General features: G+C 45.5%; 2 protein-coding genes across 2 annotated transcripts in view; both read left to right on the forward strand.

The window, feature by feature from the left end:
• Positions 1 to 508: 508 nt before the first annotated feature.
• On the forward strand, positions 509 to 5,252 carry rnf6 (ring finger protein (C3H2C3 type) 6). Its single transcript, XM_083901951.1, has 4 exons — positions 509 to 544; positions 1,986 to 2,141; positions 2,257 to 2,421; positions 2,605 to 5,252. The coding sequence occupies exons 2-4, from the start codon at positions 2,000 to 2,002 to the stop codon at positions 4,458 to 4,460; spliced, it is 2,163 nt and encodes a 720-aa protein (XP_083758077.1). The 5' UTR covers positions 509 to 544; positions 1,986 to 1,999; the 3' UTR covers positions 4,461 to 5,252.
• A 1,421-nt stretch (positions 5,253 to 6,673) lies between these two features.
• The window catches only part of atp8a2 (ATPase phospholipid transporting 8A2), a gene marked incomplete at both ends in the record, with an annotated part of 49,711 nt that continues 43,077 nt past the window's right edge, over positions 6,674 to 13,307 (forward strand). Inside the window, one exon of the mRNA XM_083901494.1 lies at positions 6,674 to 6,794. Coding sequence (XP_083757620.1) covers positions 6,674 to 6,794 — 121 coding nt within the window. The remainder of the gene's footprint in view (positions 6,795 to 13,307) is intronic.

Here is a 13,307-nt window from a genome sequence, read left to right on the forward strand (position 1 = left end):
GTTTAATTGTGTTAATTAAAAAAGATCAAACAAACATAAATATTTGAACTACTTCAACAATCATTACCTGCTACTCTTTTCGTTATTTGATGTTGGCTACATTTTTGACTATAACACAGTGTTGCTCTGATGATGAAAGTCTATAAATAAAATGTAATATGTGTTGTGGAAACGTCTGCCCACCTTTTATCTTTTGAATGTTGGAGTTCTCCACCAAGGTGAGTGGTTTAATGGTCCATTGTTTATGTAAAAACATGATATTAAGTGTAAAATAACACACATTCGCTTGTCCAAGATTAACTTTTGGGCATATCCATGTAAGTGATTATCTCCACAGTTAAATTCCCCCAGTCAAATGTACTGGACGTGTTTCTTTGCAATCTTTTTTTTGATGCGTTTCAATGTTTTGGAGACCTAGGAACTAATGTTGCCAGGGAGGTTGTTCTTAACGGACATTGTGGTGATGTAACACCACTGGTCCCATCTTGGTCTGAGAGAGAAAGGAGAGGAAAGCAAACCGTCCATATTACAGCTGCTTTGTCAGGTACTGAATTCCGCTTATCGTTATTGACAACTTTTATAAAACCGTGCCCGGGTTAAGTTGCGAATGTCGCGCACAGTTACGGCTCGTTAAAACGGCCTGTCGTGTTAAAATCGGAGGACTTATTCTGGCTCGCGGCTCGTCGGCGAGTGTCGACGGGCTGCTGCTGCTCGCTAACGTTAGCACTCGGTTAGCAAGTAAAGCGTTGCGCATTCAAAATGACACTCCGTATCCTTGGAACGGCCACAAAACCGAGTGTTGCGTTTGGGCGGTGGCGCGTTTAATCCCTGGCCGCCGTCTACATTTAAAATGGTGTGATTATTTGAAGCCACTGACAGGATTCTTTGTCTTTCCTTCTTTACCCTGCGTTTACATGGAGGAGACAAGACGTCCGTGTGCTCCACACGGTCCCGCCTATGCAGGGCAGGGATTGGGTGTTTGACGTGCCTGCCAGCGTCTTTAGGCCGGTGATTGGTGGCTAACCAGGATGACAACGCCAGTTTTATTGCATTATGCCCCTACCTTCAACATGGCCTTCCGTAGCTACTGTTGTAACTTGGCTAGTTTTAGCTCACATGACTACGTTGTTGACAGGATGTGTATTTAGATTTTTTTGAAAGCCAGTGTGAAACAATAGTATTTATCCTCATGTTGACTGAGATTGATTTTCACGGCACGAGTCGTCGTGCTAAAAGTTAGCTGCGCTAGCATGATGACTAGTCTTACCCAGTCTCTTGTTGGAGTCGAGAAAATGGATGTCGTTGTTTTAACTGACGTTCTTTGCTTAGAAATTAGTCACGACAAGACAACAGTGCAAGCTGACAACACGTTTGTTTGCCCACGGGCGTTTTTCTTTATCTTGTTATAAGACACATTGACTATCAGCTGGCTTTATTATTGTGTAACGTATTGTGATGACAAAGGAACGCCCTCCTGAGCTGCAGAGGCATTGGTACATTTTAAGCTGGACTGCTGAAAATTCAGGTCTTCACATGCTATTAACATCCATCCTGAGCACTCGATCATAAGTGGCCAGCTTCATGTATATGTCTGGACATGTCTGGTGCTTTTTCAAATATTTCATGCATTCATTTGCCACTGATTTATCCTCCATATTCGGGTCATGGGGTTGCTGGTGCTAATCCCAGCTGACATAGGGCAAAAGGTGGGGTACACCCGCCCCGGAGAGGTTGCCAGTCCATCACAGGGCCACATAGAGACAAACAACCATCCATTCTCACACCGACCGAGTGTCCAATTTGCCTTATCCCAAAATCTGCATGTTTTTTTAGATACAGGTCCACATTGTTTGCATACATGACATAACACTAATGCCAGGTCTGAATTTAATTTCATCTTTTTTCATTTTAAACTTAAAGCTGTCATGTGAAGATTTAGGTGGCATTTTGTCCCGGTTTGACTCCTCCACTCACCTGTCTTCCAGCACTTTTCACTGTGATGGAACCTCCCAGTGGGGGAGACGAACGGCAGAGGCAGGCAGAGCGTCTTCGACGGGAGGAGGCATATTATCACTTCATCAATGAATTGAGTGAGGAGGAGTATCGCTTAATGAGAGATGGCAACCTGCTAGGCACACCTGGTGAGAAGAATGACATCTTTCCATGTTAACGCCCTCATTGGGATCGCAGAGGCTCTTCTTTGTGACCCTTTGCTGTTTGATCACACGATATTCTGCATGTCCTAATGTGCCACAGGGGAATTGACTGCTGAAGAGCTGCGGCAGCGTCTTGATGGAGCAAAAGAGTGCGTTTCCTCTCAGCCTCGCACTGAGCAACGCTCACAGACTGCAGATTCTGGGGAACAGCAGAGCGGTAGTGGTGAGGGAGAAGAGCGAGGGGCTGTAGGTCGACGAGGGCCAGGTACAGAGGAGGTCTTAAGTTTTCCTAGATGCATGTGAGAATTAGAGAATGGCTTAGGAAAATCACTATTGATAAATTAGGTCACCAAAAAATGACCTGAATAACAGATGACAAAACAAGCTTTTCACCCAGCTTTCAGGATGAATACATGATAGTTTGCGTTATGTTTGTTGTCTTTTGCAGGAGGCACAGAGCCTGGAACAGAAACTTCTAATGGTGACTCATTACTGGAGTGGCTGAACACTTTCAGACGTACTGGTAACGCTACTCGCAGTGGACAGAGCGGCAACCAGACATGGCGTGCTGTCAGTCGGACCAACCCCAACAGTGGAGAATTCCGCTTTAGCCTGGAGATCAACATCAACCACGATCAGCCAGAACCAGGGGAGCATAATGACACTGCAGACACTGCAGAGTTGCCTGTGACTGCCCCAAATACAACTTCACCCTCTCTACATACGGCTTCCTCCTTCGCCAACCCTCGTCCTTCAGCCATTTCAAGGCCACCTCCGTACCCTTCCTCTCGTCCTGCCCTCAGTCGAAGGATGCAGACGCGGCGCACACGCACCAGTACTACCACTCTTTCTATGAGCCCCCCTGCACTTCCTGCACCAGAGCCACCGCAAGCTGCTGCCCAGGGAAGAGGTGGCACTTTGCCCTCTTTAGCGCCGCTCCCCACAACTGTTCCCAACCTTCCCCTGGAACAAACTACACCATCACAACATCAAGCCCTCAATTCAGAAGCAGAGCAGGGACGTGATAGTATAGCTGCTTCTATAGACTGCCCCCGTATATCACCTCAGTCTGTGTCTCAGGCACCAGCAGCAGGACATGAATCACGTGGCAGTCGGACTCGATCGCGTGGTCGTGCGCGCAGGTCTGCTGCAGGGGGCGGGGTTTCATCTCGCTTGTCTAGGCGAAGCCGTTCTCCCTTGCACAGAATACCTATCGCTTCCACTCCACCACCCAGCAGTGGTGGCGGTGGCTCTAGCATCAACACTGTTGAGCCAAGCAATGGCACAAGCTCTGTTTCCATGGAGACGGGAGCTGCTGTGGCAGAACCTGCAGCTCTAACAGAGCCAGCTGTAGAGTCAGGAGAACGTGATGGCGAATCGCACGTCGCAGGAGCAGGAAGTTCGGCAGCACGACGGCACCCAACTATCATGTTGGACCTGCAGGTGAGAAGGATTCGACCTGGTGAGAACCGCGATCGGGACAGCATTGCCAGCAGAACGCGATCACGTGCGCGGGTTGCTGAGAACACTGTCACATTTGAAAGTGATAGTGGTGGATTTAGACGTACCATTTCCCGCTCTGAGCGCGCTGGGATCCGCACCTATGTGAGCACTATCCGGATTCCACTGAGGCGCATCAGTGAGACAGGGCTGGGGGAACCCAACTCCACTGCACTGCGTTCCATCTTGCGCCAGATCATGACTGGTTTTGGGGAGCTGAGCTCCCTAATGGAGACTGAGGCTGATTCTGGAACTATTGCACCTAGTCATGCAGATGCTATTGGCACAAATGGTAACGCTAGCCCAGCCAGTCGTCTGCATTCAAATGAGAGTACGGTTGGCCAGGTTGGCACAGGTGGGGTAAATCAAGAGAGGGTGGGGCTGGTGGGAGGTGAGGAGGACCAGGGTGGGCAGGCCAGACTTGGAGGAGGAGGAGTCGTGAGCACCACAGAAGCACGGGCCGCCAGCAGGGACACCAACAACCTGGTAGAAAACGGTACTCTACCCATCCTGCGGCTGGCACATTTCTTCCTACTTAATGATGAAGAGGATGACGAACACCCACGGGGCCTGACCAAAGAGCAGATTGACAATCTATCCACTCGCACCTATGGTCAGGCCAGTCTGGAGGGGGAGGTGGGTCGGGCGTGCAGCGTCTGCATCAACGAGTACGCCCAAGGCAACAAGCTGCGCCGCCTCCCCTGTTCTCATGAATTCCACATCCACTGCATCGATCGCTGGCTCTCTGAAAACAACACCTGCCCCATCTGCAGGCAGCCCATACTCACAGTGCATCATGACTGAATAAGGAGCGCACAAAAACAACTGTCATGTTCCTTGCTGGCTGAGCTGAGCAGACGCAAGTTGGCTTTGCATGTAGATAGGGCTTTTATGGTTTAATTTCTTTGAATGTCCGCTGTGTTGAAGTTGAAGAAGGTTAAACCAAAAGTGCGGGGGGGAGGGGAAAGAAACTATAAATGCAGAGAATTTACAAAACTTTATTTTTTTAGACTCCTTGTTTTCAGCAACTTATTGTTTTATTTTCTTCCTCCACTGACATGTTTCGCCGGTCTCTAACGTCAGGGGCCCATGTCAGCGGACGACGTTAAAGCTTAAGGAGCTCTCATAGCCGCTGCTGACTAGTCTCACTTTAACTCGCTAATGTCTAACATTTGTGACGTCTGTATCACAACTGGACTACACGAATCACTTCTCGACCTGATTTATTCAATATAAACTGTAAATAACTCACCGGTGCTTGTGTTTAAAAGTTTTGAAGCTCCTCCCACCTGCCATCTCTTTAGAATGGAGAGCGTTTTTTTTAAAAAACATGAACCATTTTAACGCTTCGTCAATTTTTAAAGTGTCCCTTTACAGTTGGTTGGAAGATGTATGATTTGGCGTAACCTTTATGAGCTATGTATTTAATTTTGAAATTAGTTTTATTCTGCACATCTGAATATTATTATTATTATTATTTTAGGCCTTCTGCATAAGCCTGTCCCATGTAAAGGCAACACACAATTCAACCTTTCCGGTAACTAGCCACTTTAATAACATTTACATTACCCATACGAGCAGCATCATTCAAGTGAAATACAAACGGCATGTGATAATCAGGAGTTCAGATTTGTAATTTAGAATGAGTTGTGCAATACAGAGAGAAGACAGTGTTGTTTGTTGTTTACATTGTAATGCCTGATTGTCATCTCCCCTTAAAAACAGTCTTGTAAACCCTGAAGTCCTCTTGGTTGCTGTTTATTTGGAGCCATGCCTCACACACACCAAGACCAACATCATGGAGTTGCTTTGCATAATATAGCCTCAGAATCTGCTGTCAACACATTGGGTCCATTATAGTAGCATTGTTTCAGTTTCTTCACCGTTACAGCACCAAAGTAAGGCAAAAAAAATATATATCTGTGTATGCTCTCATGGCTTGTTATTCTTTTACGTCCACAGATTTTGGCCTTTCTCATATGGCTCAGGTGGATTATTGAGCAGGACCACCTGATCCAGCTGGGTCACTTTGTACGTCAACATTAACACTTAGTCCACAAGAGCTGACTTAACTGCAGGCTGGAGGCAGTGTAGTGTATGTGAGAATATGTGAGAGTGAGGTACGCGTGAGTGAGTGAGTGAGTCAGTAATGTGTGCATGTGAGCGTTCAGATACTGAAGGAATGGTTTTATCTCCCTTTTAACCTGGTTCAGTGGAGACATGAAGACAGGTCGCGGGCCACTCACTGCGGAAGTGAATATTTATTCTGTTCCTATTTAATAAGATGGAAATCGACTTTTGAAAAAAAAAAACATCACTATGTATTGTTAAGATGTGTGAATAAAACACTTAAGATCAACATGTTTCTATGTAATAACGACAAAGACGTTGGTTTTCTTCTCTGCTCCCCAACAGTGGAATAAAAATGCAGCTTTGTCATGGCCGCAGTAGATCTGACACTGGTGTTTATGTGTGTGAGCTAAAGATCACTATAGCAACAACAAACAAGCTATCGCTATGTCGCCATATTATGCATGTCACCATCTGACGCCTGGAACGGAAAGGCTTCGAACTCGGCGGGCACAGGATTTTCAAAATAAGGCTTTTAAAACTAATTAATTAAAAGTAATTGTACTTATTTTTTTAACAGTGTTCTGTTTTTATTATCATTAATCATATTTTAATTCTAATTGTAATGAGTAAATAAAAGTCATATACAACTGTGTACAATATTTATAACATAATGTAATACTAGTTAACATATTTATGTGCACATGACATGATATGCTATTGCTATAATGCTATTGTATTAAAATAATACATTCAGTACGCTTTAGTACCTTATTTTGAAAAACCGGAAGTTAGGCGACCCTTACAGGCTATGTACCATAAATGTGAGAATACAGGCGCACTCCACATTCACGGGCGGCTGTTTTGACCACGACCGTTTGTTGGCGGTAGTTCTGGACTGGTGCGGTCTTCGACAACAACAGAACCTCCGCGGGAACTGAGAAATAATGACCGGTGGGAAGCAGAAGCAGCAGCAGCAGCAGCAGCAGCACCGGAGGCCGCGGCGGCAGCAGGAGCAGCACTTGTGTCCCGGAGCGGCGGCGGCGGCGGCGGCGGTGGTCTCTGTCCGTGAGCCGTGAGCATGACACCGCTCCGGCCTCCTCATCTCCTCTTCAGCCCCCGTGACACTCGTTCGACCGCAGCAGGATGTATTTCAACCGGAGAGCCAAGAAGATACACAGCGAGGGAGGTAAGACTATACACGGCCGAATTCACCACCTGTCAACACACTTGATGGTGTCTTATCTATTATGTCATTATGGGGGGAAATTAGGCCTAATCCCAGGGCCTGTATGTGATTGTGCGTTTACTGTATATTTGTGTCTGGTATGATCCGGGACTGCAGTCAGGGATGTGAGGTGGTTTTTGAATTCATCCTCCAGTCTCATTCATTTTTTTTTATTTTTTGGCACCGTGCTGGTGATGCAAGGACAAGCAGACTGCAGGTGTCTGCAGTGTCTGCCTTTTACCGCAGCCTATAAATACAGCAATAAATACATTTATCAAATATCATGGATGATGTTTACTTTTTTTTTTTTTTTTTTAAATCAGCAGGATGAATGTGACTGATTTGTTTGCATCATGATATAATATCTATAGATAAGATATATGTTTTTATTTCAAACACACATCAATTTACACTGACTACTTTATCCCATCACCAAATATTTACATATTTACAGTATTTTATGGACCATTTCTATCACCGTCCTGCCTTAAAACTGCTGTACTCATCCCTATGTTTATGTTTATATAAAACTGATTTTTCCTAATGTTTTTGCTCCATATACTGTATTAATTTAACCCCCAGGATTGAAACACACACACTTTTTAAAGTTGTCCTGGCACACGCTTCATTTTTTTAAATGATATAATTCCAGCTTTAACAGATCCGTCCTGAGAACAGTCGATTACTTAAAGACCACGTGAGCGCCTCTTTCCTCTGAGCTCTCACCTCATCCACACCCACAGGTTGGAAAACACACACACACACACACACACACATACACATGGTTCAGGTTTGTTTTGGAATTCAATGAAAGTTCCTCCCCTGTTGCACCAAGTACAATTTTGAGTTTTTGGGTTTCTGATTATGAGGTGATCTGAGTGGTCTTTTCTGACTATTTCTGGTCAAAAAAGCCCATTTACATGGTCAACATATGCATTGATAATGAACATAGGGGTGTGTTGCAGTGCCTGACTGTACTGGATCGGGTTGGATTGTCCTGGAAGTGATTCATTTGCTGCCTCATCCAACGCCTGGCTCATTATTGTATGGCTGCATTGCTGTTGTGGGTGAGTGTGTGTGTGTGTGTGTGTGTGTGTGGCTGCATTCTTGTTTTGAAGCTTCCAGAAATAGAAGGTTAATTGTGAGCAGAGATGAGCGACGGCTGGCCAAGCGCTGGAGGTTCCCAGACCTTATGTTTTCTGCCAGAGGAGCAGTCAAAGGTTAAAAGCTTTTCCAAAAGCCCCTGATATGTGTTTGTGTGTGTGTGTGTGTGTAAAAGTCATCATATAACAGTGTTTACTGCTATATTTAAGGCACAGCATGGCGTCATCAGTGAGTGTATGTACAGTACATGTGTTCCCTGCAGGATTCCCCCCCGCCTCCTCCCCCCTGTGTTGCCTTCGCCTGTAATCTCTTCGGAGCCTGACCTCTTGATTCCGTGCTCCAATTAGCGAGCCGCCACATCCGCGCAGCGGTGACGTCTGCAGGCTGCCGGTCTGTCTCATTTACTCACACATGGGAAGCAGAATTCTTTCATTTGTTCGCACTCAAGGAGACGAGATGAACATCACCGCGTCTTCTCTTCTGGATAAAGTGTTTGTTATCTTGTCGCTTTGTCGGTGCGTCTAGTAGTTCAACTGTCAACAATGATGTCTGTTTTGGGAAGATAATGACTGGTTGCCATGGCTGCCAAGCTTACTGTAGATGGATGCCTCCTGGGAGATAGTGTGGCAGTTGCGTACGTTGTACACAGGGGGGCGCTCCAGGGCAAGCTACTGTACATGCACTATCATGGTGAAGTCCATTTCTAAATGTATCTCCATCAGGCTGGCATGACTCTCATCTTTGTGTGCGCGCTTGCAGAGACCGACACATACAAACACATTTAAAGTGCATTTATTGACATGTAGATGTGCGGCTGTATGTGTATGTGTGTGTGTGTATTGACTTGTTGTTGTTGTTGTCTTGTGTGTGTTGTTTTCCCTCCCGCCGCGGCCTCTCCGGTGCCCACAGAGCAGTTAGTGTTGACCGCCATTAGGCAGGAGGCTTCTGACCTTCAGGACCCAGGCCAGGGCGCCAGCGCTGCCATGCGCGGCCGCCTCACAGACAGGTTTGACAAAAGTGAGTTTGCTCCATAAATTTAAGACTGGATGACGCCCAGTTTGTGTCCCCGAGCACCGAGGTTGCATGTGCGTATAGCGGTTAGGAGCAGCTGCCTCTCGACCCCCCCGGCCCTCAAGAGTTACACTACAATGTCTCTGGTGTTGTCTTCTGGATAAAAAGTGTTGAGACATAAGTGGAACAGCTGTGGAGCCTGAAGAACCTGTAGCTCCTCGGGGCCTGGAGTGACGGGAATTTACCCTCTCACTGCACGTGCTTGTAGACGGTGGCGTGTCATAGATGTCTTTTAAAGGGATAGGTCAGGGTTTGTTTTTGCTGCACTACCGTTCAAAAGTTTGGGCTCACTTAGAAATGTTGTTATTTTTGAATGAAAAGCACTTTTTTTTCAATGAATATAACATTAAATGAATCAGAATTACACTCTATACATTAACGTATAGCTAGCTGCCCATTTCCAGTGTTTGCTAATGGTACATTGTGTTTGCTAATTGCGTTTGAAGGCTATTGGATGATTAGAAAACCCCTGAAAACCCTTGTGCAATGATGTTGGCGCAGCTTTATTTTGAATAAAAGTCATTCTTTTTAATCTTGTCAACGTCTTGACTATATTTTCTATTCATTTTGCAACTCTTTTGATGAATAAAAGTCTGAATTTTAATGGAAAACACACAAAAAAACTGTAAGGGTGAACCTAAACTTTTGAACGGTGCAAGTATTGATGCATTGTCGATACAGAGTGCACCACCATGCATGCATGCTGCTCAGTGTAACACCCATTCCTTTTAAGCAGCACCGGGACCAGGACACTGGTGGCGACTTGCAGGGACAGTAAGGGGAAAAACTGATTTTATCCAAGTCTACGATTTGTTTTGCCGCTGACGGACTTTACCAGCTGGGTATTGGAGTTTGTAAAGTTCACTTCTGCTCTCCTGCGACAAAGTCTATCGAGAAAATCAACGTTTTAAGTCACTCACTCATGGAGGCAGCAGTGGATTTCCCAATGGTTTTTTGTTGCAGGAAGTGAGCACTTAAAAAACACCAGCTTTCAAATGGCAAAGGCTGTCGACGATGATGCTGTAGAAGGTGTTTTTTCCACGTCTGTCCCCTGAGGAAGTCGGTGTTGATTAATATGCCGATAAACTTAATTTGCATGTTGCATGTATGACACATGTAGAGTATGTAGACCCTGTTAGAGCAGGGGCAGAGGGAGTATAGCTGCATGCTGGGGCCTTGCATGTTTTCTATCTTTTAAAAGATGTTTGTGAGAGAGTGTGTGTGTGTGTGTCCATAATGCATCGTCAATCAATGCTTATGTGTGTGTGTATATGTGCATACATCAGTGTTGGAGGAAACTTACCTGTAGGATTATCAGGTTATGGACGGATTAGAAGCAGGTGAAGTTGCCGAGCAGACACAGAGGGGATTACCGCCGTGGCCTGTAAGAGGCTTTCTTGACTTACTTCGCACTCCGTGATGGTGGAGGACGGACCCGCCGCGAACACCCGGGACCAGGTCGACCAGGACCTGCACTCTGGGCCCGCAGGACAGCCATGGGTCGTAGGGCTCGTCCGGGCAGACGGCGCTCTGTCGGTAATGCTTTCTTGACCACACAGCTGGTTACGTAGGGGGAAGAAATGTCATGTTTATTCACGTTATTAATGCTTTTTAATGCACTTGAAGTAAGCGAAGGTTGTGGCTGCTGGAGGATAGAAAGTAGACACTTCCATCCAGAATAATACAATAACTGCTGTGAAGTCCCTGTTTATTTACTCCCTCTGTCAGACGTGGGTGAATTATATGCATAAGCATCTACGGAAACTGCATCATCTGTCAGTTAGGGACATCTCAAGTGAAGGCTGCAAGGCTCGGCACGGCCGGGGTCGAGGTGGGAGGAGGCGTTTGGTGAAATATGCTCTGCCATACTGGAAAATGCAGATGAATTATGCATTCTGTCGCAATTCATTATTCAGTAGCCGAGTCGGGCTTTATACCTCGGAAAGTCTGGCACGGCGCACGGCGGATGATGACCGGTATCAGCCGGCAGAAGTTTGTGATGAGTGAAAGCTTCTTGCAGAACAACAAGCGTTAATAGCTTTAATTATACGCGGGTGTACGCATCGCCTTAGCCTCCCTATTGGATTAATTAAAGTAATGTATTTAGTGTTTGGCCTAATTGCAGGTGGCAAACACTAAAAGGGACGATATGCAATGTTCGTTGTGCGTTTTGGTCCATTTTTTTTTATTTTGAGATGCCGTGATGCAGCTTTGCAGTCATTCCATGACCTCATGACTCATGTTGATTCAGTTTTTTGGTACTTTTGGAGCGTTTTGGTGATATTAAACATTAGTTAGTTAGTCTTCTGAAAGTGGAGCACGTCTTTTAATCCTCTGTAACGACATGGGTGGCTGCTACCAAGAATTAGATCAGGGTGTTTGTTTGAAGGAGCGTTCGTCTCGTCTTTCTTTTTCCTTGTTGCTTAAAGTGAAAGTGACCTGGCCATGGCCTGCTTTGGTGCCGACTCATCAGTGAGGGGGTTAGGGAGGTGACTGCTCCTCCTCTGCTCCTCCTCTGCTCCTCCTCTGCTCCATCAGAGATGAGTAACCGAAGCATTGATCTCCTCCAGAGATGAATCAAAGCCAAAGAGGGCTGCTGAGAAAGCCCTTATTGATCACCTGGGGGTTAAAAAGTAGAGCTTGGAAGGGGACTGAGGATACTGTAAATAGTTCTGCAAGCACTGAAATATTGGAAATACATCACGGCAGAAAGAGGAAGGCATAAGAGCTTTGGGGTTGTTTGGCAGCAGGAGGAAAGATGGCGTTATTGACGTCCATTACCTTTAACCTTGTTTCACCCTTAATCATTTCCTAACCAGCACTTGTTATCTGGATTGACCTCGAGTCCGTTTGTGGAGTGGAGTTACTCTGGCCGCCCTCCCTCTCAGGTCGGGCCTGCAGTCACAGATACACAGATGAGAGATATGGTGCTCATTATCATTTTTTTTGCCATTGGATAGACTTTCACCTTTGCTCTCATGCCTCGCCTGTGCAGGAACACTGAGGTCTGGTTTCCAATGGGGAACTAAAGAGTTCTCAAGCAGGTTTTCTTTAGCAGAAATAGAAAGTGGCAGTGGGGAAAACATTGATACGTCCTGTTGGCTTTTCTTAGACGATCCTTTTTCCTCCACCAGCATCAGGACGTTTCTACTTACTTGATGAACTCAAACAGTTGTCAGTTTACCTAAAAAAGTAGTGGACATTCTGATTATCAGTTTCTTTCAAAGCATGTTGATTTGAAGACTCCATTCATTTTATTTTATTACAGCACTAACACCCAGTAAGCAAAGGTATAAAACACCTTGTTTTCTACTTGTGTGTATTATTTGCTCCTCAGCAGGAGCGGCTATGCATAGCAGTTAGACAAAAACAAAAACAACATTCTGTCGTGTGTGTCCTGTATCGTTGCCTCATTAACTAACTAACTTGACATTCGATACGCATTGATTTTGGAAATATGGTTCGTGGGTTATCGTCTCATGGCGACGCGCCGTTAGTGAACGAGTCGGCTTTAAGAGTCCGATCGTGAGCCGAATCTTCTGCTGAATCCATGCAGGCGGATTTTGATGGACATACCGTGTGGCCAATGACATTTGGGATCAGACCATTATGTAAAAGGAGGAAGGGGTCACATGATACACAGACGGTTAGGTTAGGTTGTTTGGTTTGGTGAGGTAGGTTTGGTTAGGTTAGGTACAGGTTAGGTTAGGCTGGTTGGTTAGGTTAGGACGATTGTTTAGGTTAGTTAGGTTGGTTCGATTAGGTTGGTTTGCTTAGGTTAGGTTAGGTTAGGTTGGTTGGTTTGGTTAGGTGCAGGTTAGGTTAGGGTTAGGTTGGTTTGTAAGCTGCAGGTTAGGTTGGTTTGGTTAGGTTAGCTGCAGGTGAGGTTAGGGTTAGCTTGGTTGGTTAGGTTAGGTTAGGTTAGGTGCAGGTTAGCTTGGTTGGTTAGCTGCAGGTTAGGTTAGTTTAGGTGCAGGTTCTGTGTTCAGTTGTTCGTTTAAAGGTTTAATTAAAACGTTCAGAAACAGTAACTGTATAACTGTGTAGGCTTTGATGAAAACACTGCATAACAACACACAAACATTCATAATTGCTAAATTAGGCTATCATAGAAAGCCGTTTGGGATCCGATACGTAAGAGCCGGCTCTTCTAAGGGAGCCGAGCCAAAAGATCCAAA

This window comes from Microchirus variegatus, assembly GCF_963457635.1.
Source record: "Microchirus variegatus genome assembly, chromosome: 15".
Classification (NCBI taxonomy): Eukaryota; Metazoa; Chordata; class Actinopteri; order Pleuronectiformes; family Soleidae; genus Microchirus; species Microchirus variegatus.